This window comes from Globicephala melas, chromosome 11 (assembly GCF_963455315.2).
Source record: "Globicephala melas chromosome 11, mGloMel1.2, whole genome shotgun sequence".
Taxonomy (NCBI): Eukaryota; Metazoa; Chordata; class Mammalia; order Artiodactyla; family Delphinidae; genus Globicephala; species Globicephala melas.
In genome coordinates, this window is record NC_083324.2 from 39181182 (window position 1) to 39207327 (window position 26146).

The 26146-nt window shown below is 42.9% G+C and overlaps 1 protein-coding gene across 1 annotated transcript in view; it reads left to right on the forward strand.

Moving 5' to 3' along the window:
- The first annotated feature begins 5810 nt into the window (after positions 1–5810).
- Positions 5811–26146, forward strand: part of PRKAR2A (protein kinase cAMP-dependent type II regulatory subunit alpha) — a 77182-nt gene continuing 56846 nt past the window's right edge. Inside the window, exon 1 of the mRNA XM_030867024.2 lies at positions 5811–6324. Coding sequence (XP_030722884.1) covers positions 6072–6324 — 253 coding nt within the window. The 5' untranslated portion in view covers positions 5811–6071. The remainder of the gene's footprint in view (positions 6325–26146) is intronic.

The following is a 26146-nucleotide window of genomic DNA, read 5'->3' on the forward strand; positions in this document are numbered from 1 at the left end:
GCATGCAAGTAATCAAAATTAAAACTAGAGTAGCCTAACTTCCAGGAGTAGGTGGAGAGCTTTCCCTCCTACACGGTGAGGAGGAGAATTTTGAACCGACAGTCCCAGCTTGCTAGGATAAGTGAGAAAGCCCAGGGTGTAGGAAGGCTCTTTTTGCACACTCTTTTCTCATGAGAGCACCCTATTTTAACAGGAAATAATAAATATTGTTTCTAATTTTTGCATTGTGTGAAATTTTTTTCTTTTGATTCTGGGTCATTTCAGTGAGCAGCCTCTGTGGCCTTGGTGGAGGCTGTTAGGGATCCAGTATCCTTCCCTGGTTCTTCAGGCAGGGGTTCTAGCAAGAGAAAGAGGAGCAAGTTTTGGCCAGCCCAGCCTTCCCTGACTGCCCCAGCTCCAGCTGCTGGAGGGTGAGGTGGGGTGGGGTGGGATGGGGCAACGTGATTGGTAACTGTTCCCATAGCTCTCAGTGCAAGCCTGGCATGCAGGCCCCCACAGGGTCGAGCCTGAAGCCCATCCCTTCATTTCTTCACCTCTCTGCCCTCAGCCATGGGTGCCTTAGCTAACGGATGGAGAGTCAATTGTTCTAAAAGGCCAAAAGCAATCCTGAGTTTTCATATGTACTTTGGGGTCACTGTGTGATCTGATGTCTGGAATTACTAATCAGGCTGATGATGATGACCAGGTGCAGCTGGAGGAGGTGAGGGAGTCATAATGGAGAGTCACAAGCTAGTCTGTCCTTGGCCGGGGGAGGGAGAGGCTGCCAGAGCTGGGCTTCTCTGGTGTTGTTCCATCTGGCAGTCACAGTTCTGGCACTTCCCGCCTCACTGCAGCTGCACAGAGATCCTTGGACTTTGGCTTTAGAGCTATCACTCAGTGTAAATGGGTGAGAGGGGAAGGGACCCACCCCCATCTGGGAGTGGGTGTGGCCAAGCTGGCTGGAAGCTGAAGATTTGGTGGTTTAAGGAAGGAGAATTTATTTCTGGGAAGATATTTCTGGATGATGGTCAAGTAAAAAAATAACAATTTTAGGGATGAAAATTGTGTGCACTCTGCCTGGGAAGATTAATTCAGTGTTATGCTTTTCCCCTCTCATGCTGCAGGATATCTTTGTTTAATCTCTCACTGATTTGGAGATGGCCACATATGTGTCTCCTGGAGCTCTTCTAGGCACTGCCCAGTCCTTGAGACAGTCCTGAAACCTCGGCCTTTTCCCAGGAGCTCCTCTGAGTGCATTTGCATTCTAACCAAATGCCAGCCATTCCCATGGCTCAGGATCACTTTTACAGTCTCTGCTTCTGGATAATTTACCCTTTGAAACAGCTTCCATTTTAAAATGGAATATTTGGATTCCTTGATATTAGTGGTGGTAAATTCTTCTACTCCTTTGGGTATTCAATAGATGTTAAGTCAAATAAGGAAGTGCCTGGAGGCATATTTGTGAAGGGAGCAGAGCAGATGGTGAGTAACTCCCTCCTGGCTGGCACTTCCTGTTTATGATGCACTTTGAAATGCCACCTGTTCCTGATATATCTCTTCTCTCCCTGACTGGGGGTATGGGTAGGGGAGATTGGGGCCCTCCCAAGCAATTTCTCGGACTGTCACAGTCAGCCTTAAGTAGAAGCCAGTGATTGTTAAAACAACCAGCCAGTGATAACAGCCTCATCCAGGCACAAAGAAGAGTATGATCGCGTCAAAGGTAAAGGACAGAGGGCAGGTTGTTTTAACCTATTAGAAGCAATAGTAGCACCATTTCTGCTGTAAGGTCATGGCATCTCTACCCACAGTTCTTTCACCACAATTCTTTTGAGGCTAGAACCCCTTATTCGTTTTCCAGCCGCTTCATGGATTCATTCTCATCTCTTTACCCCATGTAACTCAGGGTTTAATGGGTAGTGATTTATACCCCCATTTTCAGATGTGGAAGCCAAAGCTCAGACAGGGTAAACTGATCTACCAAGATCATTGGCAAATTGATAACAGAGTGTGGACAATAGAGTAGTGTCTGGGTGTCCACAGGCCTGAAGAAAGGCTTGTGATGCTATCAGAGGCTGTCCTCAGACTGCTTGATCTAAACTCCAAGAGGCCTGTCTGTACTGTAGGGTCAAAGCCCAGGCAGCTGGCCTGTGAGTCAGGCTAGGGGTGGCACACAGAGTCCCAACAGGCACTGGGAAGGCCCCAGGGCCAAGTGCTCGCTGAGTGCTCCTTTTTCTGCTTTCTTTGCTCTAGTCAGCATGCAGGCCTGTAGCTCTCCAGCCAGGCTCTCCCTTGCTTCCCAGGTTCTGTTCTTGCCCTGAGATGTCTAGAGGCAGACGCTAGGTCCACTGCAGAGACTGACACTTTCTCAGGACGGTGTCCCAGGGAGGGGCTAGCTCTTAGGTGCAGAAATAGGCAGCCCAGGAATTAACTGCTCCCTTGAGCATGGACGCTTGTTAAAATAACTGGACCAAAGGCAGTGGCCTCATGGGGGCGGCATTATGAAGGCTGAAATACAGCTTGGGTTAGGGCAAAGGAAATATAGCCCACTTCCCCACTCCCCCCTGTCCACTAGAGGCTAATGGACGTTTCTAAGGCAAAATAGAAACTGATGGTGGTACATAATAAACATCCTGGTAGGACTGGACCAGGGAGCTGGCATGTAGAGGTGGTCAGATGACCAACAAGTCCCAGGAGATGGGTGGGGGACTGGAGGGGCATAGAGAAGCAGCCCCTTTGGGCAGAGAAGAGGGAGGTGTTCCTGCTGAAGCTGAGTCCCCCACGTAGGTAGAGGGCATCAGAGGACAGAAAGTGTGTAAACCAGGGGGCCTGGGCCAAGAGCAGGCTGTCTTCCAGAGAAGTCTGGGGGAGTATGGGCATCTACCTTCTTCCTGGAAGGAGAGGAAAAAAACCTTTTAAATAATAAACCTGTCAAGAGTACATGAAACGGGGAGGGGGAGGAATAAATTGGGAGATTGAGACTAACATATACACACTACTATATATAAAATAGATAACTAATAAGAACCTGCTGTATAGCACAGGGAACTCTACTCAATACTCTGTAATGGCCTATATGGGAAAAGAATCTTAAAAAAAATAAAAAAGAGTACATGAAACAACTGTTTCATTGGAAATAGCAGTTGGTACCCTACCCACGTTCATTTTCACCAGACTTACTGCTGTTGGACTAGACATGTGCCCCACCCGTGTTACTCAGCATAGTTGTGAACACTTCTGAGAACTGGCCCCATCGTGTCCATGTCTGCCTGAGGTTGGTGGTGTGGCAGTCTGTGCAAGATGATGACTACATGCTGGGTAGTGAGTAGGACTGGGGTAGGCTGAGCGCCTGTCAGGGCTCTAGGGCCTCCTTTTCTCTACCATGGATGCTGTATTTCTCTTGCTTTTGAGGGTCTCTGCTCTTGACCTTTTCTACCCACCATTACTTGCTGTTGGCAGCTGTTTCCCAGTTACTGGCTGCCTGTGGGTTTGGTTGCCATGGTAACCCCCAGTGGTGCAGCTGAACAGGCTTGAATGAAGGTGGTCCTAGAAGGGTAAGGGTAGAAGATGGGGGCTCAGGCCCCTCGTATTCTGTCTTGTTCCAGGGCTGTATTCTTTTGCCAGCTCAACTGGGCATTCATGAAGGCCCTTGGAACTCCCCTTGCTATTGAAGGGTTTCCCAGAAGGGGCAGAGATAGATCCCTGCTCTGGGGACCAGGTACAAGGGGAGGGGAGTCAAGTTGGACCTGGAGGCTGGCTCTCCATCCTTACTTTGAGGCTGGTCTTGGAGACAGGTAAGGAGCAGCTATGGGGTTCCTGATTTCAATGGCCCGCATTTCCTCCAGGCCTAAGGATGCCTTTGAATGCCATGTTTGCTAGATGGATGGATGGCCAAGCTGTGGGGTATCTGAGAACAAGTCACGAGGAGCAACCTTCCGGCAGAGGCTGTCAGGGGTTCCTTGGAGTGACGGGGAGAACCTGCCTGCAGCCAGCTCTGTTGTCAGTCCTGGAGTAGCCTCCTCCTACCCTATTTTGCAACTGAAGTTAGAGTCCTAGCTGTACAGGTGCCTGCCCCTCTGTCAAACATGTAAAGCCTGACAAATGGGCAAACTAGAGAGTGGAGTTGCGAATTTGCCTTTCCAAAGGGTTAGTGGTAGGACTGCTTGAAGTGGGTCAGATCCCCAGGTGTGGCAGTGCAGTGGGAGTCCCATCCAGGTTTCCTGGGTATGGGCTGACTCCTGGAAAACTTGGAAGGGTCAGCCTACCCACGAGCAGAGAAGAATTGAGGTACTCTGTCCCTCCAGCTCCTCATTGCTTGTACTTAGTGAAGTCTTCATATTCTGAGATCAGAAGCATAGCTTTGAAGCAAAGGATCCTAGTTCTGAGCCTGAGGTCAGGAGAGCAGTTTCACTGGCTCTTCTTGCTGTGTGGAAAGTTATCATTCATTCATTCATTCATTCAGTAAATCTTCTCCAAGACTGTGCAGTAAGGACCCAGCAGGGAACAAGTTGGACACTACCCCTTCCCTAACAGAGTTGATGGTCCAGGACTCCTCCCAGGAGTCAAGAAACTTGTTTAGGGAGACACTGCTGTTTAGAATCACAGGCTTACCTGGCCTAGAGCTTGGGTGGCTTCTGCATCAGTGGGGATCGGGTATTCCTCTTTCTAGAAGCTCAGTTCCCAGAAGCACTGAACTCCTGGTTGTGTGCCAAGTCAATATGAGAGGTCCAAGTGGGGATTTTAATTAATACTGGGTAATTACCAGGTGGAGCTTAACCATCCCAAATGCCTTACAGGTTCCCAAGGCTACCTCTAGTCACTTTATGGCTGGGCCCAGCAAAGACATGGAGGACTTTGTCCTATGCCTACTGGGCCTTTGGTCAGTACCTAGGCTATGGTATGGACATACCAGGAAGGTTTCCACCTTTTTCTATTCCCTTCCAATCTGGTGTGGGTGAAGGGGCAGCTTGGGAAATAGCATGGCCTCTCCAGTTTGCCTATGCCCTCTCCCAGGGGCAAAGGATTAACAGTGCCTTGTGGTCTGCTCAACACCATCAAGCAATGCTGGCCCAGGGCCCAGGGTGAAGTATGGGGAGAGTAGGGGTGTGCAGACCTAGTCCTGGGAATCCTGGTGGGAATGCTCAAGAGGAGAAACAGGCACAGTGGTCATTCCTGCCCTGGGCGTTTATTCCCTTTTCTCAAGGAACATGTTTGGCCTACTGAGTTCTTCCAGGCTTATTTATCTGCCTTTGGCTCCCAAATTACTATATCACTGAAACTCCTACTACCTACAAGGGCTTCCTCCTTTGACATCTCAACGACCTCCTGCCGGACTTCTGAGGGTCCTATGGTCATGCCACTATGCCTCCCAGCGGTCAGGGTGGTTCTGACTTTACCATGCCTTTGCTCTTGCTGTCCTCTGTGCCCACATGGCTCTCCTCCAGATCTTCCTGTGGTTAGATCCTACCCAGGCCTCGGAGTCAGCTTGAATGTCCCCCCCCTAAAGTGGGCCCTCTTGTTTTCCACCATAGCCAGAACCACACCGGGGTGGTAATGTGCATGCTTGCATCTGGCTCTCAGCTGTGTCCCTGGAGCCTAGTAAGGGCTGACAAACGGTTGGATCTTAGAGTGTATTGAAATTAGAAATGAAAGGTGAGAGGCAGTAACGACGCCGCTTAGCGGGTAGACCACTCATTTCCTGCCCCTGGACTGGAGACTGCCCGGGCAGCCTGGCTGGCGGCCGGCCCACTGGCGCACGCGCACTGAGGGCCGGCGCTCGGCGAGAGCGCGCACGCCCGCGGCCGCGTGCGTCACAACCTGGGCTCCTGCCCCGCCCATCCAGCTCTCCCGCTCGTCTGTGCCCGAGGCGGCGGCGGCTGCCTAGTGACAGCGGCGGCGGCACCAGGCCAGCCGGAGCGGTGTAGGGTGGTGCGGCCCTGAAACGCAGACCCGGACAAAGGGCGGCGTGGCGCGAGGAAGACCCGACCCGGGTCGCGCGTGAGGGGACCTCGCGGGCGCGGGGCGAGAGTCCGGCGTGAGGGAGCGTCCAGGAGGTGGCCGCCGGCGGCTGGGTCCCGCCTGCCGCCGCCGCCGGCATGAGCCACATCCAGATCCCTCCCGGGCTCACAGAGCTGCTGCAGGGCTACACCGTGGAGGTGTTGCGGCAGCAGCCGCCCGACCTTGTCGACTTCGCGGTGGACTACTTCACCCGCCTGCGCGAGGCCCGCTCCAGAGCCTCCACCCCGCCCGCCGCCCCTCCTTCCGGCTCCCAGGGTCTAGAGCCCGGCCCTGGCCTTGTCGCCGATGCGATCGCGGACAGCGAGTCGGAGGACGAAGAGGACTTGGACGGTAGGCGGAGGGCTGGGCCGAGGTTCTCGGTGGGGGGCACGGAGGGAGCGGTGCCGAGGGTCTCTAGAGACCTAGGAGGGGCTGCTGGGGGCCAGGCCCGCAACACTGGGCCGTGGGACCTTGGAGCCCTCGAGAGGAGTTTGTCCGGATTCCCCCAGCCGCCGGCGTGAGCGCGGCGTGGGCCACTTCCAAATTGAGCTCGGCGGTCCTGCGAGCTCTAGAGCGCACAGAGCGAGTTGTGAGGTTCAGCTCGAGGGAAACGTGCGCGCTTTCGGCCCGCGTCCTGGCGCGGGGCCCGAGGGGCGTGGAGCCCACGGCCACCTAGCCTCGGCTGGAGATCCTTCATGCAGTTTCGTTCCGAAGAGAACATTCACATCCACTGATTCGTATTTCCTAACCAGGACGGTAACTTTGGAAAGAATTCATTTTGTGAAAAGTTATTGTGAAAAACTTTAAGCATAGACAAAAATAGGAAAAGTGAAATGAACCTTCTATATGCCAATACCCACATTACACAGTTGGAATATCTGTCACAAATGTTTCATATGTACCTTTTTTTTTCTCCTTTGCTGAAGAATTTTAAAGCATATCCCAGTATTTCACCCTTGAATACTTGAGTATGCATTTCTTAATGTTGACCCTGAGTGTGTATATATATATATATATATATATATATATTTGTATATATATTTTTTAATTTGGCTAAAATGATTGGATCAAATTCGGTGAGGGTAAACAATAACTTTTTCTCGCATATGGGGTGTAGGAAAGAAGACAAGTAACACTTGTACATCTGAGTTAAGCAAGATAGTCAAAAAGCATTTCCATTTTCCGTGATTGCTTCAACACAGGCTTTGTCAATTTAATAGAATTACCCTACTTTTGAACAGCCAAAATTTAACAAAACAATGAAAACATTTGAGAGGCAAAGTTAGAGTGTTAGTGTTATTGGATCATACTGAAAAAAACCTAACAACCTAGTTCTGAGTTGAATCCACATTCAAGTTAGGCTGGCAGAGAGTTAATTATTGGTCATCGCTGTTGGACGTTGTAAGCTTCAGTGTTCTGGATAACTTCCCTAAGTTTATTCATGCTAAGAATGGAGATTTCTCTATCATGTTTCCCTTGACTTAATGCACATTAAATTATGAGTTTTTCACCTTAAACCTGGAAATCAGAAATTATTTTCCAACTCTCTGTCACAGAATTGCTTTGTGGTCTAAGACAAGCTGTGGAACCTGTTTGATTTCAAATTTACTTATCTTTAAAATAGGGTTCGTGACAACAATCTCACAACAATCTCAACAATTTCACTGTCATAACAATAAATCACAAAGCTGTAACTTGCTTTGCAACAATTTTTATGTACACAAAACATTAGTAGTTTAGCTATTAGTCCCAGATGAGTAAAACAGAGTTTACAAGCTTTATGTTATGTCTTCATTCTTTGTCCTCTTTAATATCTTTTTCAAAGTTGAATTGACTTAAATCTTTGTAACCCTATGCTTTATTTTATTGGTATTTAAATTTTTTGTTTGTTTATATCTCTTCAGTGACTGTGCTAAGTATATTATAGAAATCAACACAAGGTGAACTTCTATTTACAGATAATAACTTAAAAATACATGGCGCACAGTGAGATACCACTTCACACCCATGAGGATGACTATTATGAAAAAAATAAAGAAAACTTGAGGGTTCTAATTCCTCCCCATCCTTGTCAACACTCATTATCTTTATTATGATAGCCAGCCTAGTGGGTAGGAAGTATTATAATACCTCACTGTAGTTTTGCTTTGCAGTTCCATAATGATGTTGAGCATCTTTCCATGTGTTTGTCGGTCATTTGTGTATGTTCTTTGAAGAAATGTCTATTCTGAGCCTTTGTCTATTTTTTAATTGGTTTATTTGTGTTTTTATTATTAAGTTGTAAGTGTTCTCTGTATATTCTAAACAAATCCTTTAACAGATATATGACTTTAAAATATTTTCTGTCATTTAGTGGGTTGTTTTACATTTTTTTAATATAAATTAATTTATTTGGCTGTGTTGGGTCTTAGTTGTGGCACACGGGATCTTCGTTGCAGCATGCAGGATCTATCATTGCAGTGTGCGGGCTTCTCTCTAGTCGTGGTGCGCAGGCTCTAGAGCACGTGGGCTCAGTACTTGCAGCGTGCGGGCTCTCTAGTTGTGGCACGCGGGTTTTCTCTCTTCAGTTGTGGTGTGCGGGTTTTCTCTCTTCAGTTGTGGTGTGCGGGCTCCAGAGCGTGTGGGCTCTGTAGTTGTTGTGCGGGGGCTCCAGAGTGCGTGGGCTCTGTAGTTTGCTGCACAGGGGCTCTCTAGTTGAGGCGTGTGAGCTCAGTAGTTGCCCTGTGGAATGTGGGATTTTAGTTCCCTGACCAGGGATCAAACTCGTGTCCCCTGCATTGGAAGGAGGGTTCTTTACCAATGGACCACCAGGGAAGTTCCACTTCATTCTTTTATATGTGGATATCCAGTTGTTCCAGCACCACTTATTAAAAAGACTATTCTTGGTGGACTTCCCTGGTGGCGCAGTGGTTAACAATCTGCCTGCTAGTGCAGGGGAAACGGGTTTGATCCCTGGTCCTGAAAGATCCCACATGCCTTGGAGCAGCTAAGCCTGTGCGCCATAGCTAGTGAGCCTGCGCTCTAAGACCGCGAGCCACAACTACGGAGCCTATGTGCCTCGACTGCTGAAGCCTGTGCACTCTAGAGACCACATGCTGCAACTACCGAAGTCCCTGTGCTCTAGGGCCCGCGTGCTCCAACTACTGAAGCCTGCACGCCTAGAGCCTGTACCCTGCAACAAGAGAAGCCACCACGATGAGAAGCCCGTGCACTGCAACTAAAGAGTAGCCCCCGCTCACTGCAACTAGAGAAAGCCCGCACGCAGCAACGAAGACCCAACAGAGCCAGAAAAAACAAAAAATTAAAATAAAAAGACTATTCCTTCCCCATTTAATTGTCTTGGTACTATTGTTGAAAATCAATTGACTGTAAATGTGAGAGCCTGTTTTGAACTCGTGGTTCTATTCCATTGATCTATATATCTGTCTGTATGCCACTACTACACTGTTTGATTACTGTAGATTTGTGGTAGTTTTGGAATCAGGAAATGTGAATTCTCCAACTTTGTTCTTTTTCAAAGTTGTTTTGGCTATTTGCAGTTCCATATGAATTTTAGGATTAGTTTGTCGATTTCTGCAAAGAGGCCATCTGGGATTTTGACAGAAATTCCTTCGAATTTGTAGATTAATTTGGAGAGTATTGCCTTTTTACAACGTTAAGTCTTCTGATCTATGAGTATGGGATGTCTTCCCATTTATTTAGATCTTCTTTAATTTCTAAATTAAAGAACTACAAATGTTTGATTGGTTCAATATGGTGGAGTAGAAGGACGTGCTCTCACTCCCTCTTGCGAGAGCACCGGAGCCACAACTAACTGCTGAACGCTCATCGATAGGAAGACACTGGAATTCACCAAAAAAGATACCCCACATCCAAAGACAAAGGAGAAGCCACAATGAGACCATAAGAGGGGTGCAATCACAATAAAATCAAATCCATAACTGCTGGGTGGGTGACTCACAAATGGGAGAACACTTATACCACAGAAGGCAACCGACTGGAGTGAAGGTTCTGAGCCCAATGTCAGGCTTCCCAACCTGGGGGTCCGGTAAAGGGAGGAGGAATTCCTAGAGAATCAGCCTTTGAAGGCTAGTGGGATTTGATTGCAGGACTTCGACAGGACTGGGGGAAACAGAGACTCAACTCTTGCAGGACACACACAAAGTAGTGTGCACATTGAGACCCAGGAGAAGGAGCAGTGACCCCACAGGAGACTGAACCAGACCTACCTGCTAGTGTTGGAGGGTCTCCTGCAGAGGCAGGGGGCGGGGGTCTGTGTCTCACCATGAGGACAAGGACACTGGCAGTAGAAGTTCTGGGAAGTACTCCTTGGCGTGAGCCCTCCCAGAGTCCGCCATTAGCCCCACCAAAGAGCCCAGGTAGACTCTAGTGTTGGGTCGCCTCAGGCCAAACCACCAACAATGAGGGAACCCAGCTCCACCCATCAGCAGACAAGCGGATTAAAGTTTTACTGAGCTCTGCACACCAGCGCAACAGCCAGCTCTACCCACCACCAGTCCCTCCCATCAGGAAACTTGCACAAGCCTCTTAGATAGCCTCATCCACTAGAGGGCAGACAGCAAAAGAAAGAAGAACAGTCCTGCAGCCTGTGGAACAAAAACCACATTCACAGAAAGATAGACAAGATGAAAAGGCAGAGGGCTATGTACCAGATGAAGGAACAAGATAAAACGCCAGAAAAACAACTAAATGAAGTGGAGATTGGCAACCTTCCAGAAAAAGAATTCAGAATAATGATAGTGAAGATGATCCAGGACCCCAGAAAAAGAATGGAGGCGAAGATTGAGAAGATGCAAGCAATGTTTAACAAAGACCTAGAAGAATTAAAGAACAAACAAACAGAGAGGAACGGTACAATAACTGAAATGAAAAATACACTAGAAGGAATCAATAGCAGAATAACTGAGGCAGAAGAACGGATAAGTGACCTACCTGGAAGACAGTATGGTGGAATTCACTGCTGCAGAACAGAATAGAAAAAAGAATGAAAAGAAATGAAGACAGCCTAAGAGACCTCTGAGACAACATTAAATGCAACAACATTCACATATAGGGGTCCCAGGAGGAGGAGAGAGAGAAAAGACCTGAGAAAATATTTGAAGAGATTATAGTCGAAAACTTCCCTAACATGGGAAAGGAAATAGCCACCCAAGTCCAGGAAGCGCAGAGAGTCCCATACAGGATAAACCCAAGGAGAAACATGCCGAGACACATAGTAATCAAATTGGCAAAAATTAAAGACAAAGAAAAATTATTGAAAGCAGCAAGGGAAAAATGACAAATAACATACAAGGGAACTCCCATAAGGTAAACAGCTGATTTCTCAGCAGAAACTCTACAAGCCAGAAGGGAGCTGCATGACATATTTAAAGTGATGAAAGGGAAGAACCTACAACCAAGATTACTCTACCCAGCAAGGATCTCATTCAGATTTGATGGAGAAATCAAAAGCTTTACAGACAAGCAAAAGCTAAGAGAATTCAGCACCATCAAACCAGCTCTACAGCAAATGCTAAAGGAACTTCTCTAAGTGAGAAACACAAGAGAAGAAAAGGACCTACAAAAACAAACCCAAAACGATTAAGAAATTGGTAATAGGAACATACATATCGATAATTACCTTAAACTTGAATGGATTAAATGCTCCAACCAAAAGACACAGGCTCGCTGAATGGATACAAAAACAAGACCCATATATTTGCTGTCTACAAGAGACCCACTTCAGACCTAGGGACACATACAGACTGAAAGTGAGGGGATGGAAAAAGATATTCCATGCAAATGGAAATCAAAAGAAAGCTGGAGTAGCAATACTCATATCAGATAAAATAGGCTTTAAAATAAAGAATGTTACAAGAGACAAGGAAGGACACTACATAATGATCAAGGGATCAATCCAAGAAGAAGAAATAACAATTATAAATATATATGCACCCAACATAGGAGCACCTCAATACATAAGGCAACTGCTAACACCTCTAAAAGAGAAAATCGACAGTAACATGATAATAGTGGGGGATTTTAACACCTCACTTACACCAATGGAAAGATCATCCACACATAAACTTAATAAGGAAACACAAGCTTTAAATGACACAATAGACCAGATAGATTTAACTGATATTTATAGGACATTCCATCCAAAATCAGCAGATTACACTTTCTTCTCAAGTGCACACAGAACATTCTCCAGGATAGATCTCACATCTTGGGTCACAAATCAAGCCTCAGTAAATTTAAGAAAATTGAAATCGTATCAAGCGTCTTTTCTGACCACAACGCTATGAGATTAGAAATCAATTACAGGGAAGAAAGACGTAAAAACCACAAACAATTCATAACTAAATAACCAAGAGATCATTGAAGAAATCAAAGAGGAAATCAAAAAATACCTAGAGACAAATGACAATGAAAACACGACGATCCAAAACCTATGGGATGCAGCAAAAGCAGTTCTAAGAGGGAAGTTTATAGCAATACAAACCTACCTCAAGAAACAAGAAATCTCAAATAAACAATCTAACCTTACACCTGAAGGAACTAGAGAAAGAAGAACAAACAAAACCCAAAGTTAGTAGAAGAAAAGAAATCATACAGATCAGAGCAGAAATAAATGAAATAGAAACAAAGAAAACAATAGCAAAGATCAATAAAAGTAAAAGCTGGTTCTTTGAGAAGATAAACAAAATTGATAAACCATTAGCCAGACTCATCAAGAAAAAGAGGAAGAGGACTCAAAACAATAAAATTAAGAATGAAAAAGGAGAAGTTAAACAGACACCGCAGAAGTACAAAGCATCGTAAGAGACTACTACAAGCAACTCCATGCCAATAAAATGGACAACCTGGAAGATTGGACAAATTTTTAGAAAGGTATAGCCTTCCAAGACTGAACCAGAAAGAAACAGAAAATATGAACAGGCCAATCACAAGTAATGAAATTGAAACTGTGATTAAAAATCTTACAATCTCCAAACAAAAGTCCAGAACCAGATGACTTCACAGGTGAATTCTATCAAACATTTAGAGAAGAGCTAACACTCATCCTTCTCAAACTCTTCCAAAAAATTGCAGAGGAAGGAGCACTTCCAAATTCATTCTGTGAGGCCACCATCACCCTGATACCAAAACCAGACAAAGATACTACAAAAAAAGAAAATTACAGACCAATATCACTGATGAATATAGATGCAAAAATCCTCAACAAAATACTAGCAAACAGAATCCAACAACACATTAAAAGGATCATACACTATGATCAAGTGGGATTTATCCCAGGGATGCAAGGAGTCTTCAGTATATTGCAATCAATGTGATACACCATATTAACAAATTGAAGAATAAAAACCATATGATCATCTCAATAGATGCAGAAAACGCTTTTGACAAAATTCAACACCCATTTATGACAAAAACTCTCCAGAAAGTGGGCATAGAGGGAGCCTACCTCAACATAATAAAGGCCATATATGACAAACCCACAACAAACATCATTCTCATTGGTGAAAAACTGAAAGCATTTCCTCTAAGATCAGGAACAAGACAAGAATGTCCACTCTCACCACTATTTGTTGTTGTTGTTGTTTTGCGGTACGCGGGCTGCTCGCTGTTGTGGCCTCTCCCGTTGTGGAGCACAGGCTCCGGACGCGCAGGCTCAGCGGCCATGGCTCACGGGCCCAGCCGCTCCATGGCATGTGGGATCTTCCTGGACCAGGGCACAAACTTGTGTCCCCTGCATCGGCAGGTGGACTCTCAACCACTGCGCCACCAGGGAAGCCTCACCACTATTATTCAACATAGTTTTGGAAGTCCTAGCCATGGCAATTAGAGAAAATAGAGAAATAAAAGGAATACAAATTGGAAAAGAAGAAGTAAAACTGTTTGCAGATGTCATGATACTATACATAGAGAATCCTAAAGATGCCAACAGAAAACTACTAGAGGTAATCAATGAATTTGGTAAAGCTGCAGGATACAAAATTAATGCACGGAAATCTCTTGCATTCCTATGCACTAATGATGAAAAGTAAAGTCTGAAATAGAAATTAAGGAAACACTCCCATTTACCATTGCAACAAAAAGAATAAAATACCTAGGAATAAACCTACCTAGGGGGACAAAAGACCTGTATGCAGAAAATTGTAAGACATTGATGAAAGAGATTAAAGATGATACAAACAAATGTATAGATATACCACGTTCTTGGATTGGAAGAATCAATATTGTGAAAATGACTCTACTACCCAAAGCAATCTACAGATTCAATGCAATCCCTATCAAACTACCACTGGCATTTTTTTACAGAACTAGAACAAAAAATCTTAAAATTTGTATGGAGACACAAAAGACCCCAAATAGCCAAAGCAGTCTTGAGAACGAAAAACGAAGCTGGAGGAATCAGACTTACTGACTTCAGACTATACTACAAAGCTACAGTAATCAAGACAGGATGGTACTGGCACAAAAACAGAAACATAGATCAGTGGAACAGGATAGGAAGCCCAGAGATAAACCCACGCAGCTATGGTCAACTAATCTATGACAAAGGAGGCAAGGATACAAAATGGAGAAAAGACAGTCTCTTCAATAAGTGGTGCTGGGCAAACTGGACAGCTACATGTAAAAGAATGAAATTAGAACACTCCCTAACACCATACACAAAAATAAACTCAAAATGGATTAGAGACCTAAATGTAAGACTGGACACTATAAAACTCTTAGAGGAAAACATAGGAAGAACGCTCTATGACATAAATCAGAGCAAGATCCTTTTTGACCTACCTCCTAGAGAAATGGAAATAAAAACAAAAATAAACAAATGGGACCTAATGAAACTTAAAAGCTTTTGCAAAGCAAGGGGAACTACCAGCAAGACGAAATGGGAGAAAATATTTACAAACAAATCAACGGACAAAGGATTAATCTCCAAAAACTGCTCATGCAGCTCAATATTAAAAAAAAAAAAAAAAACCCAATCCAAAAATGGACAGAAGACCTAAATTTCTCCAAAGAAGACATAAAGATGGCCAAGAAGCACATGAAAAGCTGCTCAACATCACTAATTATTAGAGAAATGCAAATCTAAACTACAATGAGGTATCACCTCACACCAGTTAGAATGGGCATCATCAGAAAATCTACAAACAACAAATGCTGGGGAGGGTGTGGAGAAAAGGGAACACTCTTGCACTGTTGGTGGGAATGTAAATTGATACAGCCACTGTGGAGAACAGTATGGAAGTTCCTTAAAAAACTAAAAATAGTATTACCATATGACCCAGCAATCCCACTACTGGGCATCTACCCAGAAAAAAACATAATTCAAAAAGACACATGCACCCCAATGTTCATTGCAGCATTATTTACAATAGCCAGGTCATGGAAGCAACCTAAATGCCCGTCGACAGACGAATGGATAAAGAAGATGTGGTATATATACGATGGAATATTACTCAGCCATAAAAAGGAACGAAATTGGGTCATTTGTAGAGACGTGGATGAATCTAGAGACTGTCATACAGAGTGAAGTAAGTCAGAAAGAGAAAAACAAATATCGTATATTAACGCATATATGTGGAGTCTAGAAAAATAGTACAGATGAACTGGTTTGCAGGACAGAAATTGAGACACAGATGTAGGGAACAATCATATGGACACCAAGGGGGGAAAGCAGCGGGGGTGGCGGTGGTGGTGGTGTGATGAATTGGGATATTGACATATATATACTAATATGTATAAAATGGATAACTAATAAGAACCTGCTGTATAAAAAAATAGATGAAATAAAATTCAAAAAAAAAGAACTACAAATGTTTTGTGGTTCTCAGAATATAAGTTTTGCACTTCTTTGTTAAATTTATTCCTAAGTAATTTATTTCTTTTGGTGTGATTGTAAATGGAATTGTTTTCTTAATTTCTTTTTCAGATTGCTCATTGCAAGTGTATAGAAATACAGTTAATTTTTCAAATATTGACCTTGTATCTTGCAGCCTTGCTGAACTTGAGTTTTGTAGTTGTTTAGTGGATTCCTTAGGATATTTCCCCAGCATTTTTTATTGCACAGTATATATCACATAACAGTAGGAGTTGGTCTAAATTGCATTAGTGGAACTTTTTGGGGACTTGCTTAACAATAATATTCCTGCAGTTCACATATCTGGATCTTTCCGCAGGATTTTGACACTGTTGAACCAGCCCCCTTTGAAACTGCCTCCCTCCTTGGCATCTGTGTCTTTATTCCCCTTAGTCTTCATCCACCACTTGGCCTCCTTTCTGCCCTTTAAATGTTTGTTGATGATCCCCAAAATTTAGTTTGTTACCATTTCTCCCTCAGTGAGCAATTCTCTTCCTGAGCATTTTTTTACTGCCTTGAACCTGAACTTTCAAAATCAAAACTACAGCTCAAAACTTGGTCTACTAGACACGCAACTATTTATGCTCATCTTGTTGGCTCATCACCTCTCATTCATCTGTCAAACTCATGAAGCCTAAAACTGATGTCGTTAACCTGTCACACTGCTGTTTCTTCTAATTTCTTCAGCAAGAAACCCAGGAAGCAGTCACTTTCTCCTTCTCTCTCTCTCTTTCTCTCATTTAATGTCTGGGCTCCCCCATCTTCTCCTTCCCTACTGTCCCTGCCTTGAGTTTGGTTTTTATTGATTCTTAACTGGATGCACCTGAGCATCCCATAGGTCTCCCACTCATCTCTCCTCTGCCCCATCTATTCTCTACACCATCACCACAATCAGCTTTATTTCCTTTTTCTTCCTTTTAAAAAATTGTGGTAAAATATACATAATGTAAAATTTGCCACTTTAACTGTTTTAAGTGTACAGTTCAGTGGCATTAAGTACATTCACAATGTTGTGCAATCACCTTTTTCAGTTAAGTAAACTTTTTCTGAAGTAAAACATATATGCAAAAGGGGATACAAATCATAAATATGCAGCTTGATTGTTTATAAAGTGTACACACTGTGTATCCCATCAACTAGATCAAGGAATATCAGCTGGAGGAGACCGTCACATAAAGAGCATAAATTTTACATAATTGTAACCGTAAATACAGTTCTGCAATTAGGACAGCTAGCATTTATTAACCCTTTATTCTGTATTAGTCTCAGTGTTCAGTGATTTATTTGCATTATTGCATTGAATCCTCCTGATCTTTTAAGGTAGGGATAATAGTTATCTCCATTTTACAGATGAGGAAACTGAGGCCTAGAGATTTTCCAAGACCATATCATAAGCAGTGTTTCACTCTAGGCTGGAGTTTATGTCATTATACTGTTCATATTATTTCATGCCTGAAATGCTTCTCATTTTTTTCTTGCCTTATTTATTTTTTACAGAAAAGGCTGTAAGCATTTAAAAATTTCTTCACATAGATGTCATAATGAATTTTTTATTGTCGTAGAATATATATAAAATTTACATTGTTACCATTTTAAACTATACAGTTCAGGAGCATTAAGTACATTCATTATTTTGTGTAACCATCACCACTATTTTGTTCTTCTTTTTCAAGACTGTTTTGGGTTTTTAGGACTCCTTGCAATTCCCTATGAATTTTAGGATCAGCTTTTCCATTTCTGCCAGATAAGGCCTGTTTTCTTAAATTTCATCTTCAGATTGTTGATTGTGAATATATATAACTACACCTGATTTTTTTTAATTTTATATCTTTATTGGAGTATAATTGCTTTACAATGGTGTGTTAGTTTCTGCTTTATAAAAAAGTGAATTAGTTATACATATACATACGTTCCCATATCTCTTCCCTCTTGCATCTCCCTCCCTCCCACCCTCCCTATCCCACCCCTCTAGGTGGTAACAAAGCACCGAGCTGATCTCCCTGTGCTATGCGGCTGCTTCCCACTAGCTAGCTATTTTACGTTTGGTAATGTATATATGTCCATGCCACTCTCTCGCTTTGTCACAGCTTACCCTTCCCCCTCCCCATATCCTCAAGTCCATTCTCTAGTAGGTCTGTGTCTTTATTCCTGTCTTACCCCTAGGTTCTTCATGACATTTTTTTTTCTTAAATTCCATATATATGTGTTAGCATACGGTATTTGTCTTTCTCTTTCTGAATTACTTCACTCTGTATGACAGACTCTAGGTCCATCCACCTCATTACAAATAGCTCACGTTCGTTTCTTTTTATGGCTGAGTAATATTCCATTGTATATATGTGCCACATCTTCTTTATCCATTCATCCGATAATGGACACTTAGGTCGTTTCCATCTCCGGGCTATTGTAAATAGAGCTGCAATGAACATTTTGGTACATGACTCTTTTTGAATTATGGTTTTCTCAGGGTATATGCCCAGTAGTGGAATTGCTGTGTCATATAGCAGTTCTGTTTGTAGTTTTTTAAGGAACCTCCATACTGTTCTCCACAGTGGCTGTATCAATTTACGTTCCCACCAACAGTGCAAGAGGGTTCCCTTTTCTCCACACCCTCTCCAGCATTTATTGTTTCTAGATTTTTTGATGATGGCCATTCTGACTGGTGTGAGATGATATCTCATTGTAGTTTAGATTTTCATTTCTCTAATGATTAATGATGTTGAGCATTCTTTCATGTGTTTGTTGGCAGCCTGTATATCTTCTTTGGAGAAAGGTCTATTTAGGTCTTCTGCCCATTTTTGGATTGGGTTGTTTGTTTTTTTGTTATTAAGCTGCATGAGCTGCTTATAAATTTTGGAGATTAATCCTTTGTCAGTTGCTTCATTTGCAAATATTTTCTCCCATTCTGAGGGTTGTCTTTCGGTCTGGTTTATGGTTTCCTTTGCTGTGCAAAAGCTTTGAAGTTTCATTAGGTCCCATTTGCTTATTTTTGTTTTTATTTCCATTTCTCTAGGAAGTGGGTCAAAAAGGATCTTGCTGTGATTTATGTCATAGAGTGTTCTGCCTATGTTTTCCTCTAAGAGTTTGATAGTTTCTGGCCTTACATTTAGGTCTTTAATCCATTTTGAGCTTATTTTTGTGTATGGTGTTAGGGAGTGATCTAATCTCATACTTTTACATGCACCTGTCCAGTTTTCCCAGCACCACTTATTGAAGAGGCTGTCCTTTCTCCACTGTACATTCCTGCCTCCTTTATCAAAGATAAGGTGACCATATGTGTGTGGGTTTATCTCTGGGCTTTCTATCCTGTTCCATTGATCTTTCTGTTTTTGTGCCAGTACCATACTGTCTTGATTACTGGAGCTTTGTAGTATAGTCTGAAGTCAGGGAGCCTGATTCCTCCAGCTCCGTTTTTCTTTCTCAAGATTGCTTTGGCTATTCGGGGTCTTTTGTGTTTCCATACAAATTGTGAAATTTTTTGTTCTAGTTCTGTGAAAAATGCCAGTGGTAGTTTGATAGGGATTGCATTGAATCTGTAGATTGTTTTGGGTAGTAGAGTCATTTTCACAATGTTGATTCTTCCAATCCAAGAACATGGTATATCTCTTCGTCTATTTGTATCATCTTTAATTTCTTTCATCAGTGTCTTATAATTTTCTGCATACAGGGCTTTTGTCTCCTTAGGTAGGTTTATTCCTAGATATTTTATTCTTTTTGTTGCAGTGGTAAATGGGAGTGTTTTCTTGATTTCACTTTCAGATTTTTAATCATTAGCGTATAGGAATGCCAGAGATTTCTGTGCATTAACTTTGTATCCTGCTACTTTACCAAATTCATTGATTAGCTCTAGTAGTTTTCTGGTAGCATCTTTAGGATTCTCTATGTATAGTATCATGTCATCTGCAAACAGTGACAGCTTCACTTCTTCTTTTCCCATTTGGATTCCGTGTATTTCCTTTTCTTCTCTGATTGATGTGGCTAAAACTTCCAAAACTATGTTGAATAAGAGTGGTGAGAGTGGGCAACCTTGTCTTGTTTCAGATCTTAGTGGAAATGCTTTCAGTTTTTCACCATTGAGGATGATGTTGTCTGTGGGTTTGTCATATATGGCCTTTATTATGTTGAGGAAAGTTCCCTCTATGCCTACTTTCTGCAGAGTTTTTATCATAAATGGGTGTTGAATTTTGTCGAAAGCTTTCTCTGCATCTATTGAGATGATCATATGGTTTTTCTCCTTCAATTTGTTAATATGGTGTATCACGTTGATTTATTTGTGTATATTGAAGAATCCTTGCATTCCTGGAATAAACCCCACTTGATCATGATGTATGATCCTTTTAATGGGCTGTTGGATTCTGTTTGCTAGTATTTTGTTGAGGATTTTTGCATCTATGTTCGTCAGTGATATTGGCCTGTAGTTTTCTTTCTTTGTGACATCTTTGTCTGGTTTGGTATCAGGGTGATGGTGGCCTCATAGAATGAGTTTGGGAGTGTTCCTCCCTCTGCTATATTTTGGAAGAGTTTGAGAAGGATAGGTGTTAGCTCTTCTCTAACTGTTTGATAGAATTCGCCTGTGAAGCCATCTGGTCATGGGCTTTTGTTTGTTGGAAGATTTTTAATCACAGTTTCAATTTCAGTGCTTGTGATTGGTCTATTCATATTTTCTGTTTCTTCCTGATTCAGTCTTGGCAGGTTGTGCATTTCTAAGAATTTGTCCATTTCTTCCAGGTTGTCTATTTTATTGGCATAAAGTTGCTTGTAGTAATCTCTCATGATCTTTTGTATTTCTGCAGTGTCAGTTGTTACTTCTCCTTTTTCATTTCTAATTCTGTTGATTTGAGTCTTCTCCCTTTTTTTCTTGATGAGTCTGGCTAGTGGTTTATCAATTTTGTTTATCTTCTCAAAGAACCAGCTTTTAGTTTTATTGATCTTTGCTATTGTTTCCTTCGTTTCTTTTTCATTTATTTCTGATCTGATCTTTATGATTTCTTTCCTTCTGCTAACTTTGGGGTTTTTTTGTTCTTCTTTCTCTAATTGCTTTAGGTTCAAGGTTAGGTGGTTTATTCGAGATGTTTCCTGTTTCTTAAGGTCGGATTGTATTGCTATAAACTTCCCTCTTAGAACTGCTTTTGCTGCATCCTATAGGTTTTGGGTCATCATGTCTCCATTGTCATTTGTTTCTAGGTATTTTTTAATTTCCTCTTTGATTTCTTCAGTGATCACTTCGTTATTAAGTGGTGTATTGTTTAGCCTCCATGTGTTTGTATTTTTTACAGATCTTTTCCTGTAATTGATATCTAGTCTCATAGCGTTGTGGTCAGAAAAGATACTTGATACAATTTCAATTTTCTTAAATTTACCAAGGCTTGATTTTGACCCAGGATATGATCAAGTCCTGGAGAATGTGCCATGAGCACTTGAGAAAAATGTGTATTCTGTTGTTTTGGATGGAATGTCCTATAAATATCAATTAAGTCCATCTTGTTTAATGTATCATTTAAAGCTTGAGTTTCCTTATTTATTTTCATTTTGGATGATCTGTCCATTGGTGAAAGTGGGGTGTTAAAGTCTCCTACTGTGAACGTGTTACTGTCAATTTCCCCTTTTATGGCTGTTAGTATTTGCCTTATGTATTGAGGTGCTTCTATGTTGGGTGCATAAATATTTACAATTGTTATATCTTCTTCTTGGATCAATCCCTTGATCATTATGTAGTGTCCTTCTTTGTCTCTTCTAATAGTCTTTATTTTAAAGTCTGTTTTGTCTGATATGAGAATTGCTACTCCAGCTTTCTTTTGGTTTCCATTTGCCTGGAATATCTTTTTCCATCCCCTTACTTTCAGTCTGTATGTGTCTCTAGGTCTGAAGTGGGTCTCTTGTAGACAGCATATATATGGGTCTTGTTTTTGTATCCATTCAGCCAATCTGTGTCTTTTGGTGGGAGCATTTAGTCCATTTACATTTAAGGTAATTATCAATATGTATGTTCCTATTCCCATTTTCTTAATTGTTTTGGGTTCGTTATTATAGGTCTTTTCCTTCTCTTGTGTTTCTTGCCTAGAGAAGTTCCTTTAGCATTTGTTGTAAAGCTGGTTTGGTGGTGCTGAACTCTCTCAGCTTTTGCTTGTCTGTAAAGGTTTTAATTTCTCCATCAAATCTGAATGAGATCCTTGCTGGGTAGAGTAATCTAGGTTGCAGGTTTTTCTCCTTCATCTCTTTAAATATGTCCTGCCAGTCCCTTCTGGCTTGCAGAGTTTCTGCTGAAAGATCAGCTGTTAACCTTATGGGGATTCCCTTGTGTGTTATTTGTTGTTTTTCCCTTGGTGCTTTTAATATGTTTTCTTTGTATTTAATTTTTGACAGTTTGTTTAATATGTGTCTTGGCTCAGACTATACTACAAAGCTACAGTAATCAAGACAGTATGGTACTGGCACAAAAACAGAAAGATAGATCAATGGAACAGGATAGAAAGCCCAGAGATAAACCCACACACATATGGTCACCTTATCTTTGATAAAGGAGGCAGGAATGTACAGTGGAGAAAGGACAGCCTCTTCAATAAGTGGTGCTGGGAAAACTGGACAGGTACATGTAGAAGTATGAGATTAGATCACTCCCTAACACCATACACAAAAATAAGCTCAAAATGGATTAAAGACCTAAATGTAAGGCCAGAAACTATCAAACTCTTAGAGGAAAACATAGGCAGGACACTCTATGACATAAATCACAGCAAGATCCTTTTGACCCACTTCCTAGAGAAATGGAAATAAAAACAAAAATAAGCAGATGGGACCTAATGAAACTTCAAAGCTTTTGCACAGCAAAGGAAACCATAAACCAGACCGAAAGACAACCATCAGAATGGGAGAAAATATTTGCAAATGAAGCAACTGACAAAGGATTAATCTCCAAAATTTATAAGCAGCTCATGCAGCTTAATAACAAAAAAACAAACAACCCAATCCAAAAATGGGCAGAAGACCTAAATAGACCTTTCTCCAAAGAAGATATACAGGCTGCCAACAAACACATGAAAGAATGCTCAACATCATTAATCATTAGAGAAATGAAAATCTAAACTACAATGAGATATCATCTCACACCAGTCAGAATGGCCATCATCAAAAAATCTAGAAACAATAAATGCTGGAGAGGGTGTGGAGAAAAGGGAACCCTCTTGCACTGTTGGTGGGAACGTAAATTGATACAGCCACTGTGGAGAACAGTATGGAGGTTCCTTAAAAAGCTACAAATAGAACTACCATATGACCCAGCAATTCCACTACTGGGCATATACCCTCAGAAAACCATAATTCAAAAAGAGTCATGTACCAAAATGTTCATTGCAGCTCTATTTACAATAGCCCGGAGATGGAAACAACCTAAGTGTCCATTATCGGATGAATGGATAAAGAAGATGTGGCACATATATACAATGTAATATTACTCAGCCATAAAAAGAAACGAACGTGAGCTATTTGTAATGAGGTGGATGGACCTAGAGTCTGTCATACAGAGTGAAGTAAGTCAGAAAGAGAGAGACAAATACCGTATGCTAACACATATATATGGAATTTAAGAAAAAAAAATGTCATGAAGAACCTAGGGGTAAGACAGGAATAAAGACACAGACCTACTAGAGAATGGACTTGAGGATATGGGGAGGGGGAAGGGTAAGCTGTGACAAAGCGAGAGAGAGGCATGGACATATATACACTACCAAACGTAAGGTAGATAGCTAGTGGGAAGCAGCCGCATAGCACAGGGAGATCAGCTCGGTGCTTTGTGACCACCTGGAGGGATGGGATAGGGAGGGTGGGAGGGAGGGAGACCCAAGAGGGTAGAGATATGGGGATATAAGTATATGTATAACTGATTCACTTTGTTATAAAGCAGAAACTAACACACCATTGTAAAGCAATTATACTCCAATAAAGATGTTAAAAAAAAAGTGTCTTGTCCTATTTCTCCTTGGATTTATCCTCTATGGGACTCTCTGTGCTTCCTGGACTTGATTAACTATTTCCTTTCCCGTATTAGGGAAGTTTTCAACTATAATCTCTTCAAATATTTTCTCAGTCCCTTTCTTTTTCTCTTCTTCTTCTGGAACCCCTATAATTCGAATGTTGGTGCGTTTAATGTTGCCCCAGAGGTCTCTGAGACTGTCCTCAGTTCTTTTCATTCTTTTTTCTTTATTCTGCTCTGCAGTAGTTATTTCCACTATTTTATCTTCCAGGTCACTTATCCGTTCTTCTGCCTCAGTTATTCTGCTATTGATCCCATCTAGAGTATTTTTAATTTCATTTATTGTGTTGTTCATTGTTGCTTGTTTCGTCTTTAGTTCTTCTAGGTCCTTGTTAAATGTTTCTTGCATTTTGTCTATTCTATTTCCAAGATTTTGGATCATCTTTACTATCATTATTCTGAATTCTTTTTCAGGTAGACTGCCTATTTCCTCTTCATTTGTTAGGTCTGGTGGGTTTTTATCTTGCTCCTTCATCTGCTGTGTGTTTTTCTGTCTTCTCATTTTGCTTATCTTACTGTGTTTGGGGTCTCCTTTTTGCAGGCTGCAGGTTCGTAGTTCCCGTTGTTTTTGGTGTCTGTCCCCAGTGGCTTATGTTGTTTCAGTGGGTTGTGTAGGCTTCCTGGTGGAGGGGATTAGTGCCTGTGTTCTGGTGATGAGGCTGGATCTTGTCTTTCTGGTGGGCAGGTCCCCATCTGGTGGTGTGATTTGGGGTGTCTGTGGACTTACAATGATTTTAGGCAGCCTCTCTGCTAATGGGTGGGGTTGTGTTCCTGTCTTGCTAGTTGTTTGGCATAGGGTGTCCAGCACTGTAGCTTGCTGGTCGTTAAGTGAAGCTGGGTGCTGGTGTTGAGATGGAGATCTCTGGGAGATTTTCACCGTTTGATATTATGTGGAGCTGGGAGGTCTCTTGTGGACCAGTGTCCTGAAGTTGGCTCTCCCACCTCAGAGGCACAGCCCTGACTCCTGGCTGCAGCACCAAGAGCCTTTCATCCACACGGCTCAGAATAAAAGGGAGAAAAACTGGAAAGAAAGAAAGAAAAAGAAAAAAAGGAAGGAAGGAAGAAGGGAGGGAGGGAGGAGGGAAGGAAGGGAAGAAAGAAGATAAAATAAAATAAAGTAAGATAAAATAAAGTTATTAAAATAAAAAATAATTATTAAGAAACAAATTTTTAAGAAAAAAAGAAAACGGATGGTTAGAGCCCTAGGACAAATGGTGGAAGCAAAGCTATACAGACAGAATCTCACACAGAAGCATACACATACACACAAAAAGAGGAAAAGGGGAAAAAATAATAAATGTTGCTCTCAAAGCCCACCTCTTCAATTTGGTATGATTCGTTGTCTATTCATGTATTCCACAGATGCAGGGTACATCAAGTTGATTGTGGAGCTTTAATCCGCTGCTTCTGAGGCTGCTGGGAGAGATTTCCCTTTCTCTTCTTTGTTCTCACAGCTCCCGGGGCTCAGCTTTGGATTGGGCCCCGCCTCTGCGTGTTGTTCGCAGGAGGGCGTCTGTTCTTCGCTCAGACAGGACTGTGTTAAAGAAGCAGCTGCTTCGGGGACTCTCGCTCACTCAGGCTTGGGGGAGGGAGGGGTACGGAGTGCGGGGCGAGCCTGCGGTGGCAGAGGCCAGCATGACGTTGCACCAGCGTGAGGCGCGCCGTGCGTTCTCCCGGGGAAGTTGTCCCTGGATCCTGGGACCCTGGCAGTGGCGGGCTGCACAGGCTCCCCGGAATGGGGGTGTGGATAGTGACCTGTGCTCGCACACAGGCTTCTCGGTGGCGGCAGCAGCAGCCTTAGCGTCTCATGCCCGTCTCTGGGGGATGCGCTTTTAGCCGTGGCTCGCGCCCGTCTCTGGAGCTCCTTTAAGCAGCGCTCTTAATCCCCTCTCCTCGAGCACCAGGAAACAACGAGGGAAGAAAAAGTCTATTGCCTCTGAGGCAGGTTTAGACTTTTCCCCGGACTCCCTCACGGCTAGCCGTGGTGCACTAACCCCTTCAGGCTGTGTTCACGCCGCCAACCCCAGCCCTCTCCCTGCGCTCCAACCAAAGGCTGAGCCTCAGCTCCCAGCCCCGCCCGACCCGGCAGGTGAGCAGACAAGCTTCTCGGGCTGGCGGCACCGATCCTCTGTGCGGGAATCTTACCGCTTTGCCCTCCGCACCCCTGTTTCTGTGCTCTCCTCCGCGGCTCCGAAGCTTTCCCCCTCCGCCACCCGCAGTCTCCGCCCGCGAAGGGGCTTCCTAGTGTGTGGAAACCTTTCCTCCTTCAC